This window comes from Elgaria multicarinata, chromosome 17 (assembly GCF_023053635.1).
Source record: "Elgaria multicarinata webbii isolate HBS135686 ecotype San Diego chromosome 17, rElgMul1.1.pri, whole genome shotgun sequence".
Classification (NCBI taxonomy): domain Eukaryota; kingdom Metazoa; phylum Chordata; class Lepidosauria; order Squamata; family Anguidae; genus Elgaria; species Elgaria multicarinata.
The window spans coordinates 26,525,045-26,550,687 of record NC_086187.1 but is presented as its reverse complement, the minus strand read 5'-3'; the positions used below and the strand labels follow the sequence as shown (position 1 = coordinate 26,550,687).

The following is a 25,643-nucleotide window of genomic DNA, read 5'->3' as shown; positions in this document are numbered from 1 at the left end:
GATTGGGAAAGAACTGTTGCTTTAAAGACCTGCTTGTTGGCTTCTTGGATGCATCTGGTTGGCCATAGGAGGGAAGGAGGAGACTGGGCCTGTTGGCTCTTTAGTCTGATCCATCAGGGATGTTCTTGTGTTGGCCTTACCCTTGTGCATCTGTTTTCTTTATAGGTGACTACTTTGGTATCCTCAAGGAGAGAAAAGTGATGTGCTTCCCATTCAATGTATTGGACAATCCCATGTACTGGGGCAGTACCACCATCTACCTGGGATGGTCCATCATGTAAGTCCTTTGTTTTTGCTATCCTTAGCTGTTGCATTGCTTCTGCTGTCCTCTTTGCCAGGTGTTGTTGACAGCTCTCCAGGGCTATGAAAAGTTGCTGGGCAAATTCTGATCTGGAGAGGTGTTACTGAAGGGTAGGTGGAGGAAAGAATGGTGGACAGAGTTGATGGCAACTGGAAAAAAAAATTATTTGGAAGAAGGACAGAGAAAGTAGGGCCGAGGCCAGGAAGAGAATGAGTTGGGTTAGGATGGAGAGAGACATTGGGGCTGTTTGCACTTGTGGCTGGCATTTTGAATATGCAATCGACCACTCATGGATTGTCATGTCATGCGAACCTAGCGAGCATGGGTTACGTATCCAATTTGGTGCCCACAATGAACTGCAGCATGCCGTCCAAACCTCGTCAGTGAGAGGAATTAGGAGCCAGAGTTAGTTTAGTTAGTTGATGATTAGAATCAGAGACAAGGCGTGAATAAGAACGGAGGGAGAGAAGTTATTGAAAGCAGAGATGTAATGTTACATTTTTAAGAACCGTTACTATTACTTTTTATCAGTTGTTGTTTGTTCTGAATGTTGACCTATTAATTAAATAAATATGTGTTTAATCTATTGTTTAATACTTTCGTTCTGGTCTGGGTGGATTTGAAAGATGGCATATCTCACATGCACACACGCATGTACTAAGGACCTAAAAAGGAGAGTTCTACTGCTTTCTATGGTGGCACGCCTTCATCTCTCCACGAGCTTGTGACTTGGGTTGGCACACCGGCTTCGTGGAATGTGGAGCTCTCGGACACGAGTGGGGTGCCGCAGGGCTCAGTCCTGGGCCCAGGGCTCTTCAACATTTTAATGAATGATTTGGACGAGGAGGTGCAGGGAAGGCTGATCAAATTTGCAGATGACACAAAATTGGGTGGGATAGCTAATACCCTGGAAGACAGAAACAAACTTCAAAGTGATCTTGATAGGCTGGAGTGCTGGGCTGAAAACAACAGAATGAAATTTAATAGGGATAAATGCCAAGTTCTACATCTAGGAAATAGAAACCAAATGCACAGTTACAAGATGGGGGATACTAGGCTCAGCAATACTACAAACGAGAAGGATCTTGGAATTGTTGTAGATCGCAAGCTGAATATGAGCCAACAGTGCAATATGGCTGCAAGGAAGGCCAATGCTATTTTGGGCTGCATTAATAGAAGTATAGCTTCCAAATCACGTGAGGTACTGGTTCCTCTCTATTCGGCCCTGGTTAGGACTCATCTAGAGTATTGCGTCCAGTTCTGGGCTCCACAATTCAAGAAGGACGCAGACAAGCTGGAGCGTGTTCAGAGGAGGGCGACCAGGATGATCAGGGGTCTGGAAACAAAGCCCTATGAAGAGAGACTGAAAGAACTGGGCATGTTTAGCCTGAAGAAGAGAAGATTGAGGGGAGACATGACAGCACTCTTCAAATACTTCAAAGGTTGTCACACAGAGGAGGGCCAGGATCTCTTCTCGATCCTCCCAGAGTGCAGGACACGGAATAATGGGCTCAAGTTAAAGGAAGCCAGATTCCAGCTGGACATCAGCAAAAACTTCCTGACTGTTAGAGCAGTACGACAATGGACCCAGTGACCTAGGGAGGTTGTGGGCTCTCCCACACTAGAGGCCTTCAAGAGGCAGCTGGACAACCCTCTGTCAGGGATGCTTTAGGGTGGATTCCTGCATTGAGCAGGGGGTTGGACTTGATGGCCTTGTAGGCCCCTTCCAACTCTGCTATGTTATGATTCTATGATTCTATGAGTGTGCCTGCCTCTTGCTAGCATTGGGTCAGCAGCCTGCAGTTTGTGATGCCTGCTGCATCTCCGTTAGAACCACGTTCCTCAGTCTCTGTGCCTGTGTCCAGGTCATTGCGTTTCATGGCTGGCTGCTAGCCCCTGATCTGTACCTCCCACCCCATAGCTGGGCCATCCTGAACCTGGGATAAGGGCTGACTTAAAGTTACAGCCTATGCACTGCCCTTAGTGGCAGTATTGTAGCGAGGGTGCAATCCGTCCTCTGCTTCTGACAATGTGCAGTTGCGTTCCCATGAGCCGATATCCCGAAGGCGGGGTGAAATGTGTGTCTGTAGTGATGTATCACATCTCTCATCCTGGGGATCCAGGACCCTCTCCCCACCCCCACCCCTGTCCCATATACCCCTCCTATCATAATAACGGATATTTTTCTAGACTGTTGTAATTGCCACGGTCCCAACACAAGGTTAAGCATATTTAATAAGTGAGCTTAAAACCGTGGGTGTGGTCGTTGGGTTTTATTCCCTTTTATATCCACAGGTCTCAAGTGAGAGGCTCTGAACTGCAGGATTTCAGTTCTAGTCAACAGGATGAGTGTTTAGTCTTCCCCACTTTGCTTTTTTATTATTATTTTGAATGGTTTTAGTCATCAAACACACCTGTCAAAGGAAAAAGCACTTTTGCCATTGTGAAATTGCTCTCTAATGCTTTGTGCCCTTGGTTAATGTGTTCCGCATGGTTAATGATAACAATAAAAGTCTTTTATTCATCGTTTTCTGAATGCTACACACAGAGCATCAAATTGATGCCCCCTTTTTCCCCAGCTGTGGGATCCGTCACACACGGTCACCTAGTAGTTAAGAGTGGAGCACAGAATTGATGTTGTTGACAATAGGTTTCCTCAAGCAACCTCTTCTGGACCCTGGAGATCCATTCCATAATTTTGGCCAAAAAGAAGAATAAAATAGTTGTATTTCTCATGTGCATCCAAATAGCCCAGTGCAGTGTATATAAGATTATTCTTTCATTTTAGCACCTCAGCAACTCACTGAAGTAGTTTAGATAGAGAGATTGTAGATGAGCCAAAGACAACCCAGTAGTTTTAGGGTTCAATGGTGCTTTGAGCTGGGATCTGGCTGGTGCACGTTCAACACTCCATCCCCTATTCTAGGGTTGGGCAAACGGTGTCCTCTGAACTCATTTCAAAAGCTCTCAGCATGCAATCAGTTCAGATTTTTTTTCCAAGAGCAATTTGTCCCTCTCCTGATAGCTTCCTGGGTGAGGAAGGGAGAGAGAGAGAGATGGGGGCATTGCAAAAAGATATAGGGTGCTAGAAAAAGAGAGAAAAACTGGGGTATTCAGAAATAATAATAATAATAATAATTATAATAGTAAATTTATTTCTTACCCGCCTCTCCATTCTGATCAAGGCGGGGAACAACAATAAATGATAAAATACATAAAACTGAATTAAAACATAATATACATTGTTAAAAACATCCTAAAAACATCTTAAAATTCCACTGGATAGGCCTGCCAGAAGAGATCAGTCTTTATAGTTTTCTTGGGGTGTTGAGAAAAGAGAAAGAGATAGGGTGTGGATAAAAGAGGGTTGCAGGAAAAGAGAAGGTCAATGGTTCCATTGTCGTACTGCTCGACATTCAGTAAGCTTTTCCTGATCATGGAATCATAGAATAGTAGAGTTGAAAGGATTCTCTAAGGCCATCAAGTCCAACCCCCTGCTCAACACAGGAATCCACCTTAAAGCATCCCTGACAGATGGCTGTCCAGCTGCATCTTAAATGCCTCTCATGTGGGAGAGCCCACAACCTCCCTAGGTCATGGGTTCCATTGTCGTGCTGCTCTAACCATCAGGAAGTTTTTCCTGATGTCCAGCCGGAATCTGGCTTCCTTTAACTTGAGCCCATTATTCCGTGTCCTGCACCCTGGGATGATGGAGAAGAGATCCTGACCCTCCTCTGTGTGACAACCTTTCAAGTCCTTGAAGAGAACTCCTTCCATCCATCACTTGCTCTGCCCCTTCTCCACCTCTGTCTTTAACGGGCCTTGTTATCCCGTTTAGCATGTTTTAAATCGGGGAGTGTACACATTGCAGAGCACGGCATGGATGATTACATGTGTCTCTTTGGGTGGCGCACTGAGCCTGCAAGTCAGAGCCGTGGTGGCAGATGCGGTTGATATGACGCACTGCCTGTCTTGCACACATCTCTGCAGTTTTTAATACGCTGCTAACAAAGCTGTGTGACGAGCTGACAAGGGCAACAGATTACTCTCCATACAATGAAAAGGGAGCCAAGCATCAAGGAGGTGCGATGGGGCCTGAGTGGTGCAAGAAGAAGCCAGAGCAGTTGCTGAAATCTCAGCAGTGGAACACTCCCAAAGCCTGTTGCAAGCAGCTGCCAACTGGGAAACTGAAATTCTGAGCTTGCGTAGCCTAAATTCAACACAGCAGCCTACATTTTCCCACCGGCGGCACCCCTTGGTTCCAAAGCATGTGTGCCTTTTGAGTGCGCCACAATTTGTTGGCAGCAAATTTTATAACAGAGTTGTACATTGGCTCATTCTTTTTTGTTATCACCTGTTTTGTGCAAGGAGCATTCCTCCCACCACCAGAAATCCCCTCAGACTGATGCTACATCAGGAGTTTTGAACCCCTTTCAGCCCGAAGGCTGGATTCGGTGTCAGAGAAGCTTTCGGGGTCTGAGTTCCAGTGTTAGGTGGGGCTCAAAGCAGATTACAAGGAACTAAAGTAAAATAATTCAGGTAAAACCAGCGTCAACAAGAACAGCAACAGGAACTAGCAACGGAAGGCACAGGACCTTAGCACATCCCATGGAAGAGTAGTCCAGTGCACTGGAGCAGCAACCAAGAAGGCCCTGTCTCCTCTCGAGGACAATCTGACGTCCCAATGTGTTGGGAATTGTAGCAAGGTCTCCTCAGCAGATCTTAAACCATAGAGAGGCATATGAGAGAAGTTATGCCCTGGGCGAATGAATATAATATTCATTAGATATTCATCCTTGCACTTATTTAAAAAGAAGCAATCGAAAACAATTGCAAAACTGCTCCAGGGACAGTGGGAAAGTATCTGTGTGACATCACAGGTGTTAGCCAATCAGTACTGTCTTTGTGACATCGCAGGCGTTAGCCAATTAGACATGATAGAGATGTACAAAACTATGAATTGTATGGAGAATGTGGATAGGGAGACATTTTTCTCCCTCTCTCAAAATACTAGAAACCAATGGGGTCATCCCATGAAGCTGATTGGTGGGAGATTCAGGACAAATAAAAGGAAGGACTTCTTCACACAGCGCATAGTTAAATTATGGAACTCACTAACACAAGATGTCATGATGGCCACCAATCTGGATGGCTTTAAAAGGGGGTTGGATAAATTCCTGGAGGCAAAGGCTATCCATGGCTACTAGCCCTGATGGTTGTGTGCTATCTCCAGTAGTCGAGGCAGTAAGCCTGTGTGCACCAGTTGCTGGGGAACGTGGGTGGGAGGGTGCTGTTGCACCATGTCCTGCTTGTTCATCCCTGGCCGACGGCTGGTTGGCCACTGTGTGAACAGAGTGCTGGACTAGATGGACCCTTGGTCTGATCCAGCATCAGGGCTCTTCTGATGTTCTTATGTTGTTAAGTAGTGTCTTTGTGACATTGCAGGCGCTAGCCAATCAGTGCTACCCACAGCCAGTTTTTGCTCCGATCTTGCCTAGAGACAAATAGATACATTTGGACAAAACACGGCAAGGACACTTCCAAATCGGCTGCATCTCATGTAGAACTGTTCCTTCTTTCTTCATCCAGCATCAGGCTGCTACCATCAGTAACCTTACCTTTGCTTTCTAATGCAAGTAGAATCCTGCAATTCTGTTACAAAACAAGAGTAGCTAGCAACGCATCCCCTCTCGGGGGCTGTTCATCTCATCACCGTCGCCATGACACCCGGACACCAAGGCTGTTTCCTTCCACTCCATGAGTACATGTTCTGTATGACCTCATGGAAGGGACCCATAGAACGGATCAGGTATCCTAGCCTTAAGCTCAGCGAAAAAAGCATCAGCAGCCTGGGGGTGGTAGTGATGGTAGAGAGAGAGAGTAGAACAAGAATTCTCCCCTTCCTGGTGTTGCCAACTTGGGACTGAACAGAACTGATTTGGCCATTGTCTTTCATCCCACCTGTGATCCAACTTTGCAAGTGAATCATTACAGTGCTTAACTTTTAAAAATAAGTCAACCGTGTTTCATAGACGCGGCATTTAATTCTTTAATTACTGCTAGTTGTTTATTATTGGTTGGTTGATACCGTTTATGAGTCATGCCTCTGTCAACCACCTGAAGCGATGCATGGTATGGACAATGAATCAAGGCGCAGCAGTTCTCAGAAAATAGAATAAAGTGACGTTTTAAACCACCGGCTTTTAAACATCAGTAGCAATAAAATGCCCATTTAAAATGAGATTCGGCTTTGGTGTTTTGCTATATTTCCTCATGCAGCCCTTCATTCAGAAAGCCTTCCTAAGTAAGGCATGTTTTAAACTGTTGAATTGCAAAGGGTGGAGGCCAAAACTCTGAAGGGTATCAACTGCCTGTTTGAGGAGACAGAGAAATGGGAAGAGGGGAGATTTGTTTATTTCATAGAATCATAGAATAGTAGAGTTGGAAGGGGCCTATAAGGCCATTGAGTCCAACCCCCTGCTCAATGCAGGAATCCACCCTAAAGCATCCCTGACAGATGGTTGTCCAGCTGCCTCTTGAATGACTCTAGTGTGGGAGAGCCCACAACCTCCCTAGGTAACTGGTTCCATTGTCGTACTGCTCTAACAGGACATTTTTCCTGATGTCCAGCCGGAATCTGGCTTCCTGTCACTTGAGCCCGTTATTCCGTGTCCTGCATTCTGGGAGGATCGAGAAGAGATCCTGGCCCTCCTCTGTGTGACAAACTTTCAAGTATTTGAAGAGTGCTCTCATGCCTCCCCTCAATCTTCTCTTCTCCAGGCTAAACCTGCCCAGTTGTTTCAGTCTGTCTTCATAGGGCTTTGTTTCCAGACCCCTGATCATCCTGGTTGCCCTCCTCTGAACACTCTCCAGCTTGTCCGTGTCTTTCTTGAAGCATAGTGCCCAGAACTGGACACAGTAACATGAGGCCTAGCCAGGGCCAAATAGAGAGGAACCAGTACCTCACGCGATTTGGAAGCTATACTTCTATTAATGCAGCCCAAAATAGCATTTGCCTTTCTTGCAGCCACATCGCGCTGTTGGCTCATATGTTGATTGGGGGACCCATTTCCAGTCCTCACTGATGGCCCCAGAGACTGTGTGTAGGGAACGTGGCTAAGCGGTAGAGCGCATCATTTGCGTACAGAAGGACGTAGATTCAATCCCTGTCAGGATGTCATAGGAATCCACCCAGGAGATGGAACTCACCGAATTTTCATCGGCTTGGTTCCCGCTTGACTTCGGCCTGCTTTTCCGTGAGCTGGCCCGACTCAGCCTGCCTTGAGTTACGCCAGTTCACAGTTTTTCAGTTTACTTTCCACAAATTGCAACGATAAATTGTGTGATTTGCATGAATTGCAGCTATAATGTGGGCTGTAAAGGATATTGCAGAGTTGGGAAAGGTGCAGAAAAGGGCAACTAAATTAATCAAGGGTTTGGAACAAGTCCCCTGTGAGAAAAAGTTGAAAGGTCTGGGATTGTTTCGCTCACAAAAAAGGCACGTGAGGGGGTGGGGATGTGATGGAGGTGTACACAATTACGCCTGGCACGGAGGAAGAGGTTAGGGAGACATTTTTCTCCTTCTCTCTTAATATAGAACCTAAAGGGGGTCATCTCATGAAGTGGATTGGTGGGAGATTCAGGACAGCTGAAAAGAAGGACTTCTACACACAGCGTAGAGATAAACTGTGGAATTTGCTACCATTGGCAGGGGGTTGGTGTAGATGGCCTTTGAGATCTCATCAGTGGAGGCTGGTGGATCCAGTGTCTGGGGTGAGGAACCGCTCTGGGTTTCAGTCAGAACCTGTCAGAACTCTAAAGGACCTCTCCAAGGTGCTGAGGCCATTTTGGGGATAGGGTTCAGCACCTATCCCCAGAGTACCACCAACCTCTACTAATTCTATGGCTCTGTAACCCTTGTTTAGCCAACTTTTGAGGTGTGGTTGCCCTGTATTATGGGCCCAGCATAGAATCATAGAATAGCAGAGTTGGAAGGGGCGTACAAGGCCATCACGTCCAACCCCCTGCTCAATGCAGGAATCCACCCTAAAGCATCCCTGACAGAGGGTTGTCCAGCTGCCTCTTGAAGGCCTCTAGTGTGGGAGAGCCCACAACCTCACCAGGCAACTGATTCCATTGTCGCACTGCTCTAACAGTCAGGAAGTTTTTCCTGAGGTCCAGCTGGAATCTGGCTTCCTTTAACTTGAGCCCTTTATTCTGTGTCCTGCACTCTGGGAGGATCGAAAAGAGATCCTGGCCCTCCTCTGCGTGACAACCTTTTAAGTATTTGAAGAGTGCTCTCATGTCTCCCCTCCATCTTCTCTTCTCCAGGCTAAACATGCCCAGTTCTTTCAGTCTCTCTTCCTAGGTCTTTGTTTCCAGACCCCTGATCATCCTGGTTGCTCTCCTCTGAACACGCTCCAGCTTGTCTGCGTCCTTCTTGAATTGTGGAGCCCAGAACTGGACGCAAGAGGAGGGCAACCAGGATGATCAGGGGTCTGGAAACAAAATCTATAGCATGAGCAGCTATAGATCACATCTCTATTCATTCTTCTGCCCAATCAAAACTGATTTAGACCAGCTGCTTACCTGGCTATTTTTGCTTCTGCGCCGCGGCCCTCTTATCAGCACCTGGTGTTTAAATGTTTCACTGTCTTCCACATCCTCCCACAGCACCCAGCGCATCGTTAATGTGACTCGTACACTGCTGCTGCCTCCTTGCATCAGCAACCTCGGCAGTTGCTAAAGCACTACCCAATCTCTTCTTAGTCATCCGCATTCGTTTGTCCTCTGCACCGTGACCCATTTCTGAAGGCGCTTGCTCAGCTCCGGCCCGAGAGGAGGCACTGATCAGGTTTTCATTTGATCAGAACAATGCTCGAAGTGGGTTTATAGACACAAGAGCCATCGTCGACCGGCAAAGAAAGATGCACGTCGTGTCGAGATGAAACATAAAAAGTTGGGCAAAGGGGAAGGTTTATTCCAAAATGATAGCAAAAAGGTCAGACTAATGGGCTCCTGGCTCTGGATTTTTGTCTGATTGGGAAGCAGCTTTCTAGAGTCACAGAGAGAGGCCTTTCCTATCAGTGAGTACCTCAGCCTATTAACTGAGGTGTTGGGGATTTATTTATTTATTATGTTTCTATACTGCCCAATAACCAAAGCTCTCTGGGCAGTTCACAACAAATGGGACCGTAAAATACAAGACAATAAAATACATTATAAACGTTTAAAACTACAGTGTGTATGTATGTATGTATATGAAAACCCAAATTTAACTGAGATGAGTAACTTCTCGCTCCATCCGTTGAGCTAATTTCCTGAACATGAACGGGTGCATTTGAGGTTCACCAGATCGAGAGAGAATGCAACAGCTTTAAGGACAGATGCCATTCAGTAATAGATTTAGGAATTTTGACTGAGTGTTTTGGGCTTCAGGAATTAATCTATATGGGTTGTGGTCCCTGAAATTCCCTCTCAAGCGAAATAACACAAAATAAGAACATCAGAAGTGCCCTGAGGCTGGATCAGACCAAGGGTCCATCTAGTCCAGCACTCTGTTCACACGGGACGACCAGCCATCGGCCAGGGACCAACAAGCAGGACATGGTGCAGCAGCACCCTCCCACCCATGTTCCCCAGCAACTGGTGCACACAGGCTTACTGCCTCAAATACTGGAGATAGCATACAACCATCAGGGCTAGTAGCCCTGGATAGCCTTTGCCTCCAGGAATGTATCCAACCCCATTTTAAAGCCATCCAGATTGTTGGCCGTCACTTCAACTTGTGGTAGTGAGTTCCATAGTTTAACTCTGCGCTGTGTGAAGAAGTACTTCCTTCTATTTATCCTGGATCTCCCACCAATCAGCTTCATGGAATGAACCCGGGTTCTAATATTTTGAGAGAGGGAGAAAAATGACATGCTTCCTCCTCTCCACTCTTCAGGATTCAATGCTACTGCCTCCACCTTGTGTACCTTCAGGTAAATAAAAAGGAAGGGTGGGAAAGATGGTACGTGGGAGGTGGAGACAGGGAAGCACGAGGCCCTTTTCTTCCAAACCGGAGAAACGCTCCGGGGCGGGGGCAGACCTCGAAAGGTTTGTTCCCGAAGGTTTAGGCAAGCTTCACCAGCATTGCTAAGAACCGAAAGATGCATCTGGGCCCATAACAAGGTATTCCTTGAGCCCATAGCAAGATATGTGGAGCGGGGGCAGTACGGGATGCCATTTCCACTTGAGCCTGGATCTCCACAGCCTGTTGACGTGGTGAATCGCCTTTCCTGCTTCCTCCTTGGCCTACATTTCTGCCCTGGGTGGTCAAGAGCTCTCTTGTCAATTGTGGCGACTCTCCACACTGGTCTTGTATAACCATATTTTCAGCCTTTAAGTAGCCTACTTAATCTCCGGACTTCGCCTCGTCGTTCCATCTTCTGCGAGTGAAATCGCATTGTTTAACTTCGCAAAAAGGGGACGACCCAATTAGTTGAAGAGGCGGTTTTTGCCAAGAGACCAGCGACGTTTGCCAAGAAGCCTTTGTCCGGCCGGAGCAGGGCAGGAGGGGAGGGGAAGAGTCCACAATGCAGGAACAAAGCTGAAATTTTGGGTGTCCTTCTTTGGAGGGTGAGCTCACCGGCTGCCCGTCCCACTGACTCAACTCCATGTTACATAAGACCATACAAGAAAATGGTAGTAAGAAAGCACTAACCTTTCGTGCCTTCTGTCTTTTCAAACCAGGCATGCAAGCCCAGCTGGCCTTGTCTTGACGGTGATGGTGGCACTGTGCTACACAATTGCTTTGCACTACGAAGGGTGAGTCGCCTTAGGGCCTGGCAAACAAGATAATTAGAAATGCTTTCTTTTCAGAAAAGGGTACCAAGTAAAGAGGCTTTTTTTCCAGTTAGCCTATGGTGTATGTATGTGTGTGTTTTCCCGGATAATATAATACGAAGGTTCCTTACAGTGAGTCAGACTAATTGTCCACTTTGTTCAATATTGTCAACTTTGATAGATTGTAGCTCCGTTAGAAGCTGAAGGCTCCGATATCAGTGGGGTGGCAAATCCGCTCTGGGATTCAGTCAGAACCAGGCAGGGTTCTGAAGGAGCTCTCCAAGGTACTGCCCACCCCTGACAAGAAACATTTTGTACTCGGCAATTTCCATGTACGAGTTTCTCTGTGGTACCCACACATGCATTGAAAAAGCTTTCCCCGGCTGCATTAATTATACCTTCACAGCTCTAGATGGTTCCAGTTCATTCCTTCCAATAGGATCCGTGAAAAGCAAGGGGGACGTTTAACTCTGCTTTCTCTCAAACTCATGGAGAGGCCCCGAGGTGGCGATGTGTCGGGGGTTTAATTGTGTGCTAGCAAAATCCCTATTGTTCCGACTAGCCTGGTCGAGATGAGGCCCATGTGTTGCAAGGGAACCTGGGTTGGTGGAGATGAGGCAGGTCATGTGTCTAGGGTTGCCATACACCCCAAAACTGGGAATGTCCCAATTTCCAGGAGATTCTGAAATGTCCTGACCGGCTGGGCAAGAATCCCGGATCCCTGGTCCAGCTGGCTGGAGAAATTCTGGCCTCCAAAATGGTGCCTTGAGCCTGTTCAGCGAAGTGGCAGCAGCAGAGAAAAAGACGCATTAGTCTGGTGCCTTTTCCAGAGCATCACAGGCTCCTGTGACTCACTTCTATTGCGCCTGCATAGAAGAAGAACAATAGCTAGGAAAGGCACACGTGCTCTCCTCAGGCTACCTGAGTCCCAGGCCATGCAAAGGAGTTTGGTGAGCTTGGCTGGTTGTGGCCAGGCCTTTAGGGTAAGCGCAGGGCAGAGCTGCTGGGTTATTTGTTGGGGAAGAAAGAGAGTTTTGTGGTGGACAGGAGGGAGGGGAGCGAGTGGGGGACGAGGGGGTGAAGGAGAGGAAAGGAGAGAGGGGAGAAAGGAAGGAAAGTCATTCCCCCAAAAGATTGCCCTTCAAAAATCCACCTCCTTGGATTTGGGCTGCAAACCTCAAATCATAGAATCATAGAATAGTAGAGTTGGAAGGGGCCTACAAGGCCATTGAGTCCAACCCCCTGCTCAATGCAGGAATCCACCCTAAAGCATCCCTGACAGATGGTTGTCCAGCTGCCTCTTGAAGGCCTCTAGTGTGGGAGAGCACACAACCTCCCTAGGTAACTGGTTCCATTGTCGTACTGCTCTAACAGTCAGGAAGTTTTTCCTGGTGTCCAGCTGGAATCTGGCTTCCTGTAACCTGAGCCGATTATTCCGTGTCCTGCACTCTGGGAGGATCGAGAAGAGATCCTGGCCCTCCTCTGTGTGACAACCTTTTAAGTATTTGAAGAGTGCTATCATGTCTCCCTTCAGTCTTCTCTTCTCCAGGCTAAACATGCCCAGTTCTTTCAGTCTCTCTTCATTGGGCTTTGTTTCCAGACCCCTGATCATCCTGGTTGCTTGGAAGTAAGTTGCAGTGAATTTAAGATGTCTGGTTTTACAGTAGTTGATGTTTTAATTGAAAATTGGGTTTTCCCTAGACCTTTACATATTGCTCAGTTTTTTAAAAAATCCTAGCCCCCCCCCCCAAAAAAAAAATTGTCCCGGTTTTGTGGATTCACAATATGGCAACTTTACATGTGTTTCCTCCACCAACAGCCTTGCTGATGGCCATCTGGTTAGTATTTGTACGCCAGGATGCTGTAGGAGTCGCTAAAAACAGAGGATCTTTCTATACCCTTGGCTAAAGAGGAACGGATTTTGTTAAAACCGTTCCATCTGTGTTTTGTGGGTTGTCCTGCATCTTCTTTTCCAGTGGCAACTCATTAACTGAATCAGGTATTTTTAAGGAATGTATGAGAATTTTGCGCTAATTCGCACTAGCACTTGCGCAGTTAATGCACATTAATGCACATTAGCAGAAGCCCAAATTAGCAGGAGCCCACGTTAGCGCGAGTGCAAATTTACACCAATCCGCCCAGAAAGCTAAAAGATGGACTGCAAGTCCGCAGAATCCGTGCGACTTGGAAAAAGCCGGTCTGCTGAAGAAACCGCAGGTCAGGTTCATAGAAATTCAAACTCATTTGAGTCTCTTCCGGATTTCTCAAACACCCCTGTTCTTAGCTGCGATCGGGGTTCCATTCTTGGTCACGCTGAATTGGAACCATCTTGTATATTGCTGGTCAATGACCTGGAAGATCATTGGGGACGGGCCATGGCTCAGAACTTTGCATGCAGGAGGTCTCAGTTTTGAATCCTGGCATCATAGAATCATAGAATAGTAGAGTTGGAAGGGGCCTATAAGGCCATGGAGTCCAACCCCCCGCTCATCTTCAGGTAGGAGTGGAAATGGGTCCTGCCTAAACCCTAAAGAGATGATGCCAGTCAGTGGGATAGATGGACCTGATATAAGGCAACTTCCTAGGTCCCCAAGGCGCATGTCTGTAAGCGCATGAACACTAAAGAATGCCGCTTTGCACGCAGGAGGTGCCAGGATCCCCTAGGAAAGCCTCCTGCCTGGAGAGCAAAGCTGAAGAACCGCCCAGGGAGCTTCGGCTATTGGGCGGTATAAAAATGCAATAAATAAATAAATAAATAAACAAGAGCCAATCAGTATAAACAACAGTATGCTAGATAGACTTAGCAGTGATCTAACTCAGTAGAAGCCTGCTTCCTGGGTTTAGAAAAAAACAAAACTGTTGGATCTGTCTCCCTAATTTTCTACTTGCATGGAGTTTTCGTGTAGAAAAATCTCTTCCCTGCCGTCGGAAGTGGGGAACAAGCGCATGCAATGTGTAGGTCAGGTCTTCAGCTTTGCTTTTGGCATTAGGAGCACAGGATGGCAAAGACGTCACCTCACTTTAATATCTCACCTCTTCCTCGTTTTTTGGTCTCGCTTTCTTCTCTCTGCCTTTCTCCTCCCCTCCCTTTCTCCCTCTCCCAGGCCCTTCACAGAAGAAATCTACCGTCAGAAGGCGACCAAGAGCAAATAACGTGGGCTTCGGTTGCAGAGGCCCAAGAAGAACAGGGCAGTTGAGGAGCAGGAAAACCATCTGCCACCGCCACGGTCAGCCCACCGGGGCAGGATAATCCGATGGGATACAAAAAATTCAGCCTGACGTCTAATTACACTTTCCTCAAAACCCTTCAAAAGTCCCTTTTTGAGATGGAAGCTGGGAGGCGGGGTCAGGAAAGGAGGACTTCCAACCTTCGCAAGGACTCGGACCAACCCTAGGCATGGGGGGGGGGGGCGGGGAGCTTTTGATGAAGAACTTTGCTTCCCCTGTGGCTTTCAGTGGCCTCCATTAACTGCGTTAATCTGAACGTGTTGATTACATTCCTGAGAGTGTCAAAAAAGCAGAAAAGGCAGGAGGCCTCTGGATTTTGATGCAACCGTGCACACGCAGAGCGAGAGAATCCATGAAACGATGGTTCACGTACGTCCTATTGTGAAAGAGAACAGCCATGAGGTCACTGGTGCGCTGAATGTGCGCTAGCGGTTTGCTACTACCAACATGTGGGAGGTGGTAGTGATATTTGGGGGCGAGGGGCACAGATTTGGAGGCATGGGTTGCGCAGGAAAAAAATTCACTCGCACTTCAGCTTCTCCCGCCGTCTTCTCCCGCTGACTTAAATGGTTCAAGAGTATCCTTCTCAAAAAGTTTCACCCAGTGGATCCGGTTCAACAGCTTCGTCCCTGCTGGTCTTGGTGCCGGGAATTTAGCATGCATGTTTCATAGCTTACGGCTGAAACACATGCTCAGAAGAGTCAGACAGTGCTGCTTTTGCTGGGCTGAACCATTCCCTACTGTGGTTTCAGCAAGTGGTGTGTTTGTTGGCCTGGCTTACAGGTTGTCTTTATCTGGCGCCCCTAGAAGTGTCAGAGTGGCTGGTAACTGCCTTTAGTGCGCATTCACCTTCAATCCACGTGCATGAACATGAAGGCGCCATGCCCACAATTTCATAGGAACCTGAGTTACACCAAATCATTGCTCCATCTAGCTCACAATTGCATTATCCATAACATACAAAAGGAAGTACTTCTTCACAGCATGTATAATTAACTTTTGGAAGTGTTCCTCGACCAGCAGTCAATGGAGAACCCATAAAGAGGACTTGGCATCCACCCATGTTCCCCAGCAACTGGTGTCCACAGGTTTACTGACTCTGATACCAAAGGTAGCATAGAGCCATCAGGACTAGTAGCCGTTGATATCGCCTTCTCCTCCAGGAATGTTCACGGGAGAGCAGTGTATTAGCCATGGGAATTAAATGGATCCTCCATGTTCAGTGATAGCTTACCTCTTATTTGCCAGGCACTGGGGGACCAGAAACAGGAAAGGGCGGTTGTCGTCCTGCCCTGTTTCCCAGAAGTGAAGGATCTGGCTGAACACTGTTGGAGACAGGAAACCTAGGCGAGATTTTTTTTAGTCTGCTCTAACGGGATGCTTCATGAAAACAGATTCCGGATTTCAGTGCTGGGCAAACATCTCATGCAGCCAAACTGGAGACCTCTTTCTTTCAGTGTAACCCCTTTGCCATTTTGTGCAGCCGCCGTTCCTAGCTTTCTCTCCTCCATCTCAGGCTTCTAATGCCAGCAAAAGACTCTTCCTCCCACTTACACACACACACACACACACACACACACACACACACAAATCTTCCTTAAAAATAAATAAATAGCAGCAACAAGTTCTCTGGGGACCTAATTATGCATCACAATGACATTTATGAATGGATTGTTGGTGGAGATAATGCCACAGGCTAAGCCTGCCGTTTCTGCTCTGTTACTATTTATTCAAGTGCTAATTATTTTCGAACCGCTGCCTTTTGGGATGGAGATTATCGGGGTCCCAGGCAGCGGGAGTCGGTTCATACCTGTCTCTGTTAATTAGGAGACAGAACCGCCATTCAGTTGCAGAAGAGGGCTGCTGCGGGGAGCGGATGAGGGTAAATAAAAACACTTGTGGTTCCGAGCGTAAGAGATGATTAACGGGTTGCTTGGCCAATCGGCTCGGAGTGACAGGCACTTTTCAAGTGGGTTTGAATTCTGTCCTGGTAGCTTAGTGGTAGAACAGATGATATAAATGACGGAGAGCCCCATCTCCAGAGTTGCAAGACTAGGCAAGATGTCTGCTGAGACCCTGAAGGGCCCGTTGCCAGTCAGGATAAACTCTGAGTTTAGCTGGCGGGGCGGGGATGAATTTATATTGTTTCCTGTTGTAGTGCAAAGTACTTTGGGTGTCTTGGTATGGAATGGGACATTAAGGCTAGAAATGTAGGAATAGGCAACAGAATCAGATGTTCAGATTTCTACAAATTTGTCCTGCTCATTCTGTAGCAGGCCGTCTTTTCCTGAGTTGCAAGGATTCCACGGATTTGCAGACCATTTTTTTTGCTTTCTGAAATTTTATGCATAGAAAAATACATCAATTTAAAAAAAAACCAGCTGAAAAGGTGCATTTGCCCCATAGGCTAAAGCATGAAAATTCATGTTTCATTTGTGCATATTGAGGGGGAGGGATTCATGCATTTTGGGGGATTTGTACATTTGTGCAAGTACGAATTTGCGCACGTTTGGGAAATTGGAAACAATTGGATTCTTCCAATGAGCAGATGATGGAATGAAAAGCACTGGACATTCCATGAAATGCAGGTGGAATAGATTTTACAAAATCCGTATATCACTACGACTAAATCGTTTTACAAAACGCCCCTGGTGGAGATAAAAACTGATAGAACTGGTGAGTGCCTGAATTTGCGGACATTCCTCGGCAGTGTGGCTGCGACGGCTGTCATGACAAGCACTTCGGTTTTTATGACTGCACCGCTGATTGTATTCCTCCTTCCTTCAAGGATGTTGGGGTAGTATGTGGAGATGGTGGAAATGAAGACCACCCATTGAGCTTCATGGTGGATCAGGGGATTTAGATCCGATTCTTTCCAACCCACTAATGACAACCCTTTCCCACCATAACTCAGGATGTTGCTGAGAATCAATATGTCTTGGCTTGAAAATACCAGCCCAATGACTTCAAAGGAGAGGATCCCCCAAGTTACAGGAAAACCACATTGCAAGGCAATGAACAGTAGCAAGTCAGTGATGGATATGTTACTCATATTGGAAAATCATGACGACACATGGAAATCCTGTTAAAATGTACATGCCACAGCCAAAAATCATGATTATAAACTTTGTTATTATGAACTGCACATAGGCACTGATAATAGTGTGTCTCATTGCTTCGTAGGAACCTCTTAATGACATTTTCTCATGGAAGGCAGCTGAAAATAACCTTCTAGCCAATTAAATGTCTCTTCCAAAGATTTGTTGACTGATGTAAATCGTCCAGAATGTCTTCACTAGAAATCTTCGAAAGGGGGTTGTTATTCCCTGGAACCCTCGGTATGAAAGTCCATTCATAAACATAGAGTAAAGCTGGTCCTCCTTGTTAACGCATTCTGGATGATTTACATCAGACAGCAACTCTTTGGAAGAGAGATGGAAGCAGCCAGGAGGCTATTTGCAGCTGCCTTCCATGAAAAAAATGCTGGGATTTGTAGGACTTTTTTTTCTGTTTAAACATGCACAGGATTGTGCCCAAAGTGGTACTGACAAAGCAATAAAATGGGCTATAATCCGGCAATTTAGTCATTGGAAATCTGTGCCTATGTGCTGTTTATAAGAATAACTTTTTTATACATATATTTATTGGCTACAGCATGTTCATTTAACCTTGTTTTTCATCTATCTTCATGATATATTCTACTGTTATTTTCTAATACTTATGATACTCATGTCAATGACTCGCTACAGGTTCTATCGACTTGGTCTGTGCTTTTCTTGAACGTATGAACGTCGCCTCAAATGCAGGGTGAGCATTATGGCCCATCATTCTTCCCAGGCTCATATCTGGAGCCTTGCCTTCTCCCACCCACCAAGTCTGCAAGGTTTCACCCTTCCTCCCAGGTATGACCCTCCAAGCCCCTTCCCTCCAACCTGGTTATCTGGCCACTGGCTTCAACAGCAATGGCAGCAGTAGGAGGCCCTGGTGACATCATCAAAGCCACAGCAGGGTGTTAGCTCAGGAGTAGAGCAGAGGCCTGGCAGGTGAAAGGTCCCAGGTTCAACCTCCAGCATCCCCAGGTAGGACTGGGGAAAGCCTCCCACCTGGAAAGCTCAGGTGTTGTTGCCATTCAACACAGAGGAGACAATGCTGAATACACTGACGCACTGGGAGCTCCGATTTGGGTGGGGATAATTCTAAAGGAGCTCTCTGAGTTGCTGAATCCTATCTCCAAAATAGGATCAGGACTGTGGATGACTCCTTTAGAGTTCTGACTGAAACCCAGAATGGGAACCAAGAACGAATTCACTGCCCTCTGAAATTGGAGCCACCATCCACCACTGGTCTGACTTGGGATAAAAAAAGTTACCTGCATTTTGCATTTACCTTTAATTTGGGTGGCTGGGCACAGGCGACCCATTCTCAATCCTGCCCCACCCCTGCCATCTATGTAGGTTCATAAACAACCTCACAAGTTCGTTGTAAGGATCCCATGAAGCAAGTGTCAAACATTGTGATTAGATCACAAATGATGAGCCCTTTGCTTTGCTTACAGGCAACCCAACATTTTATTTCACATTTAACTGGTGCGGCGGGGGCAGGGGGAGGACCAAGGCACAATCATAGCGAACAGGATGTCTTGGACTGTGGCTGTGACGCACTGTCCTAATTTTGTGTTGGGGTGGGTCAGTCTTCTTGGCCAACACATCTCTCTTCTTGCAATAGGGGCGTGCACAGACACCGAGCATTTAGAAGAACTGCTTCTAAATTAAATGTTGGCCAATGGGCTCCTTTGGTCTGCTTGCCCATCTCTGTGAGGGTAGGTGGGGGATGTGGTGTCTAAGGCGTCCCTCCCTGATGCATAAATACTGGCACTGAAAGACAGCATTGTGGTCCATCAGCATTAAAGATCTCTTTTTGAACCCATGGCCTCTTGTCAGCACCATATGAGAGAACAGCAGCCGTCCCAGTAAAACTGCAGGAGCAGGTGCTTAGGAAGATATATGAGTTTTCATCTACCTCGTAACACCACAATGGGGGGGGGGAAACACGTACTCTTCTGCTGGATGTAATAAAGGCCTTTTTTATTGGGCACAACTCAACGTTTTGTGCTGGTCACGTGTTCTATTTCCTCAAAAGCCGGATTTTGCATCCTTTGCAGATCGATGCAAACTATGGATGGCTCTTTCTGCAGAAAGGGCAACTAAAATGATGAAGGGGCTGGAGCGTCTTCCCCTATGAGAGAAGGTTACATCAACTGGGATCGTTTAGCTTGGGGAAAAGGAGGTTAAGGGGAGACTTGATAGAGGTGTAAAAATTATGCATGGTATGGAGAAGGTGGATAGGGACAGAGAAGCAGAAGAAACTAAGCCTAACCCCTTGAGATTAAAAGACTGCTGACAGTTCCACTATCAATGGTCATATACAGGTAATTGCTTAAGGTGTCTTTAACATATTATGTACCAAAGCTGTCCAGTATACTTCAAGAACATCTGAACTATATAGTATTACATAAAACCATCAGTTAAAAACAATAAACTATAAAACCAAACGTATTTTGACCCAATACGGTCTTCTTCAGTGGTATACTAAAATTATTAACATACATATGAACTACAGAAAATTCTTTTTGGATCATTTTGGCCTGCAAGTCAAGAGAGTATATCAATGATCAATTGATCATATATCAATGGTCACATATGTGAGGTACTGGTTCCTCTCTATTCGGCCCTGGTTAGGCCTCATCTAGAGTATTGCGTCCAGTTCTGGGCTCCACAATTCAAGAAGGACACAGACAAGCTGGAGCGTGTTCAGAGGAGGGCAACCAGGATGATCAGGGGGTCTGGAAACAAAGCCCTATGAAGAGAGGGCTGAAAGAACTGGGCGTGTTTAGCCTGGAGAAGAGAAGATTGAGGGGAGACATGAGAGCACTCTTCAAATACTTAAAAGGTTGTCACACAGAGGAGGGCCGGGATCTCTTCTCAATCCTCCCAGAGTGCAGGACATGGAATAACGGGCTCAATTTAAAGGAAGCCAGATTCCAGCTGGACATCAGGAAAAACTTCCTGACTGTTAGAGCAGTACGACAATGAAATCAGTTCCCTAGGGAGGTTGTGGGCTCTCCGACACTAGAGTCATTCAAGAGGCAGCTGGACAACTATCTGTCAGGGATGCTTTAGGGTGGATTCCTGCATTGAGCAGGGGGTTGGACTCGATGGACTTGTAGGCCCCTTCCAACTCTGCAATTCTATGATTCTATGATTCTATGATAGTGGAATTAGCAGCAGGAATGTGGATAGGGAGACATTTTTCTCCCTCTCTCAAAATACTAGAACCCAGGGTCTTCCCATGAAGCTGATTGGTGGGAGATTCAGGACAGATAAACAGAAGGACATCTCCACACAGTGCAGAGTTAAATTATGGAACTCACTACCACAAGATGTAGTGATGGCCACCAATTTGGATGGCTTTAAAAGGGGATTGGATAAATTCCTGGAGGCAAAGGCTGTTAATGGCTCCTAGCCCTGATGGTTGTGTGCTATCTCCAGTATTCAAGGCAGTAAGCCTGTGTGCACCAGTTGCTGGGGAACATGGGTGGGAGGGTGCTGTTGCACCATGTCCTGCTTGTTCATCCCTGGCCGATGGCTGGTTGGCCACTGTGTGAACAGAGTGCTGGACTAGATGGACCCTTGGTCTGATCCAGCATCAGGGCACTTCTGATGTTCTTATGCTTATCTCTCCTTTCCCTCACATTTTTCCTCCTCCTTTTAGAAATGAAGAGGGGGGGGAAAGCCATTGAAGGCTGCTTTATTTATTTATTTATTTTGCTGATATAATATTGTTGCCGGTCCTGGTGGGGGCTTTCCTGGTGTTTTATTGGATACTTTTAAACTCCTGTTTATTCACGGGAGGCAGGGGAGGGGGTTTCCCATTAGGGACAGAAAAATGGGATATAAATATTTTAACGGGTTGATCCATAAGCTCATTCCTGCTTTGGGGCACGCTCTTGTCATAAGGGCCAAAGCTGCCCTCACTCAAGCCCTGCTGGTTTTCACTGATAAAGATTCTGCAGGTAGGAGGCAATATGTCCCTGCAAGGAGCAACCAGAGACGCATTGCAGCACTCTGCTCTTTGCAATAGACGAGCCCTTCTTCCATGCAGACCCTGCTTGTCGTAATGCAAGTGTTTTGCGAATAAATAATAGTATGCACTTGTATATGTTTGGTGTTTTTCTCCTCCCCGTGTTGTTAACTGTACTGAGAAGCTATTCATCCAGCCTCATCCTGCCTCGTTTTGCAGACGGGCTGTGTTTACCTGCTCGAAGCATTTTTCTGTCTCATCCAATCAATGTAATATTTGTCTGCCCCTTCCTGAACTTCCAATGTGTTTGTTTTTCCACATAAATCCAGAGTTTCCTGGAAATGGCTGCCCTTCACCATCCCCTGCCTGACACCTCCATTTCAGTCCATGAAAAGTGAAATCACACCTCCCAAGCACAGCAAACACACCAGAGCACGTGGGAATATATTGCCAGTTTGCTGCTGCAACCTGGCAGACAGAGAAGAGGATGGAAAGGTTGCTGGGCCAGAGAGAAGAAACCTGGGTTCAACTCCCAGTCCGTTGCACGCAGACTAAATGATCTTTAGCCAAGCCATCATGAGGTCTAGGAATGAGACCTTTTCTGCATACAGAACCACCATCCTGAAACAAGGCGACAGACTTTTGCAGGTATCATTGCCTTTTTGGTGGTGGCCCCGTGTATGAAGCTTGCCTTAAGAAGAAAGCGGATTGTGAAGAAGGAAGCAACAGTCCCTGGGACTGAGGCCTGCTAGGAAATCCAGAATCAGGCAGGCAGAGATCAAGAAACAAAGCCCTATGAAGAGAGACTGAAAGAACTGGGCATGTTTAGCCTGGAGAAGAGAAGATTGAGGGGAGACATGAGAGTACTCTTCAAATACTTGAAAGGTTGTCACACAGAGGAGGGCCAGGATCTCTTCTCGATCCTGCCAGAGTGCAGGACACGGAATAACGGGCTCAAGTTAAAGGAAGCCAGATTCCAGCTGGACATCAGGAAAAACTTCCTGACTGTTAGAGCAGTACGACAATGGAATCAGTTACCTACGGAGGTTGTGGGCTCTCCCACACTAGAGGCATTCAAGAGGCAGCTGGACTACCATCTGTCGGGGATGCTTTAGGATGGATTCCTGCACTGAGCAGGGGGTTGGACTCGATGGCCTTGTAGGCCCCTTCCAACTCTGCGATTCTATGATTCTAAGTCCACCTGAAGTGGTCTGGCATGCTGGCTGAACCAATACGAAACCTCAGTATTGCTGCTGTTGTGCTGTCGGCCCAGACCTCAACAGCTGGGTTAGCTTTTCTCCTTACTGCCCCCCATGGCCTATATTTCACAGTAATGTGTGCAGAGTTTGGGTTGTCTCTGGTTACCGTTGACATTTTCCTTCTAATCCCTGGTGCTTTTAAAACCAGCAGAAGGTGTTAGAATGGTGCTGTCTCTCTGAGTACAACCCCAGGGACATGTTAATACTTCTCTATCCCCACGGACAGACAAATGCCAGGCCTCTCTCTTCTTTCCTCTCTGGGATCTTAAAACACATCGGGGTCTTGTTTCTAAACACAATGTTCTGCAGAACCTGCGTCCCAGCCGGCTAAGTAGGTGACGATAATTTGAACCGAGTAGCTTGGAACATCCAGTGCATGGCTTGTAACCAAGTGGAGAAAGAGGCCGGACTACAATGGCAGGTGCTGGGGGGTTATACAACACAAAGCCAAAGGTTTAGAGCACCCCATCCAGATCCATGTGCAATGCAAGCCACAGGGCTGCCACCAAGTTGCGGCTTGGAAACCATCACGTGCCCATGAGCTACTGGCCAGCTCATCTCTGCATCAGATTCCCACAACATCAACACGGATGAACCGTTCTCTGGTTCCCTTATTTGTTCCCCATTTGTGAATCGCTGAAGTTCCTGTATTTGGGCTTGGGAGCGATCAGGAGAGTTTTGGACCGGCAGCTGCAGGGATACCAGATGTAGACTTGGGTAGACCTCAGGAGATGCCTGACATGGTGGGTGCTGATCTTCCTATTCAAAGAGATGAAAAGGGGGCTGAGAGGTTTAAGCGGAAGAGAAAAAGGTGGTAGTAGTCCCTTGGTTAAGACACCCTCAATGGTGAAGAGGTGTTCTTGGAATATTTCATAGCCTTGAAATGACAGTAGAGAGACAAAGGCAGGAGCAAAGAACAAGTGAGGCATCGGGACCAAAGACTAACGACAGGTTATTTATTTATTTATTAAATTTATATACCGTCCCATAGCTGAAGCTCTCTGGGTGGTTTACAAAAGTTAAAAACAGTGAACATTAAAAAGTATACAAAATTTAAAACCATCAAAAATATAAAAACAGTATAAAACAACAGTATCCATTTAAACAACAGTAGTTCTGGAGTCCATTTTTTTTAAAAAAAAAAACTCAGCATATGTTGTTGTTTATTTGTTCAGTCGCTTCCAACTCTTTGTGACTTCATGGACCAGCCCACGCCAGAGCTTTCTGTCGGCCCAAGGTCCCCCAAGGTCGAGTCCGTCACCTCCAGAAAATCATCCATCCATCTTGCCCTTGGTCGGCTGCTCTTCCTTTTGCCTTCCACTTTCCCTAGCATCAGCATCTTATGTTGTTAAATGCTGTTAAATGCCTGGGATAAGAGAAAAGTCTTGACCTGGCACCAAAAAGATAACAATGTTGGTGCCAGGCGAGCCTCATCGGGGAGATCATTCCATAATTGAGGGGCCACCACTGAAAAGGCCCTTAGAGTAGGCACTCGGAGGAGGACCTTAGATGTTGAGTGCAGTGTACGGGTAGGTTCATGTTGGGAGAAGCGTTCCATCAGGTATGGTGGTCCCAAGCCATGTAGGGCTTTATAGGTTAGAGGAACTCACAATAGCTCAGGAAGTCCATACTGCACAGGCACGGCTGAAGCAGAACAGGAAATCTCCTTATGCTCCTTCCTGTCCAGGAGGACAGCCTTGTAGGCAGAGTCAGCCCAGAGACTGACAGTACTTCACTGCTTCAGCAAGATGCTGGAGACTGTGGTCTGGAAACTCAGTCCGTGGGGCAGGCCCCACAACGATCACTTTGAGCCTCAGCAGCTATGAAGAATGTCAGAGGAATCCATGACGGAAGCAAATGAGTTCAGATTTCTATGAATCTGAACCAAAGATTCCACAGCAGACTAGTTTTTCCTGATTCCCTGGACTTGCAGACCAGTTTTTTAAAAAACTTTCTGGAAATTTACACAAATTCGGTCACAGAAAAATTTGTAAAATGAAAAAAAAAATACTGGGCAAAAATGCATATTTCTCCATAGGCTATAACATAACAATGTGCATTTTGGAGAGTTATGCACATTTGGGGAAAGGGGGGATGTGTACATTTTTACAAATGCAATTTTTCGCAACTGCAAAGTTGCGCAAATTCGGGAAACTGGAAAGAAAATCTGATTCTGTCAGTAAGCAGATGATGGAACGAAAGGCACCTAACAACCCACGAAATGTGGACAGAATGCATTTTCCAAAATCTATATATTCCGAGCATCTATTAATACAAAAGCACTAACTCCTGCCCCCCCCCCCCAAAAAGGGCAGATATTCAGCACAGACAACTCTGGTCAGAGACCTGGTGTTGTTTTTACTACCAAGTGATTCTCAGCTGTACAGTGTTGCTTTTTTGTCATGTTCCAGGACTGAGGCCCAGTGGTGAAAATAAGCCGTGACGGCCTCACCAGTAAACATTAAGGGCTTCTCAAGGCCAGTGCTGAGACGTGGAATCCTTCCCACTCTGAAGATGAGCAGCTGGAATTTAAAATGTCATGCTCTACTTTCTGAGTTCCGGTTCCAAAGAGAGGAAGCCCCAGAGAACAGTGTGGAGGAGCTGATAGGAATTTCCATGCCCTTTTCAGCCACGGGGGAGTGAGGAGGTATGCTTGGAGCATGTCACTCCATTGGAGAGGATTACCTATACTACTGAACTGAACATTAAAGCCATTTGACATAGCTCCATTCCTACATGTTGCCCTGACCGCAGAATTCTCCCTGGCTTTCCCCCAAGGTCTTGCCTTTGACCTCCCGCAGGTCAAGAACAATGAATCACTCCTCAGCTACACACACAGGTGGGCCAGCGATGACACTTGAGCCATCCTTCTGGGAAGAAAGGATAGGATCCGGCGACTACAGGAAGGAACATGGGACAAGAAAGTAGCACCAGGAAGGAGAGGCAAA

At 46.6% G+C, this 25,643-nt stretch overlaps 2 protein-coding genes across 5 annotated transcripts in view; one reads left to right on the top strand and one right to left on the bottom strand.

Annotated features, from left to right (window-relative positions):
• PEMT (phosphatidylethanolamine N-methyltransferase) overlaps positions 1-15,980 on the top strand; it is a 79,375-nt gene extending 63,395 nt beyond the window's left edge. For 3 of the 4 annotated variants that reach the window (XM_063143172.1, XM_063143174.1, XM_063143173.1), the window contains exons 5-7: positions 166-277; positions 11,036-11,110; positions 14,233-15,980. In XM_063143172.1, the coding sequence (XP_062999242.1) occupies positions 166-277; positions 11,036-11,110; positions 14,233-14,281 (236 nt within the window). In that variant the 3' untranslated portion in view covers positions 14,282-15,980. Of the gene's footprint in view, positions 1-165; positions 278-11,035; positions 11,111-12,502; positions 12,756-14,232 lie in introns of all 4 variants that reach the window. The other variant, XR_010026241.1, reaches the window with a different exon arrangement.
• The window catches only part of MPRIP (myosin phosphatase Rho interacting protein), a 477,073-nt gene that overhangs the window by 151,519 nt on the left and 299,911 nt on the right, over positions 1-25,643 (bottom strand). The window lies entirely within an intron of this gene.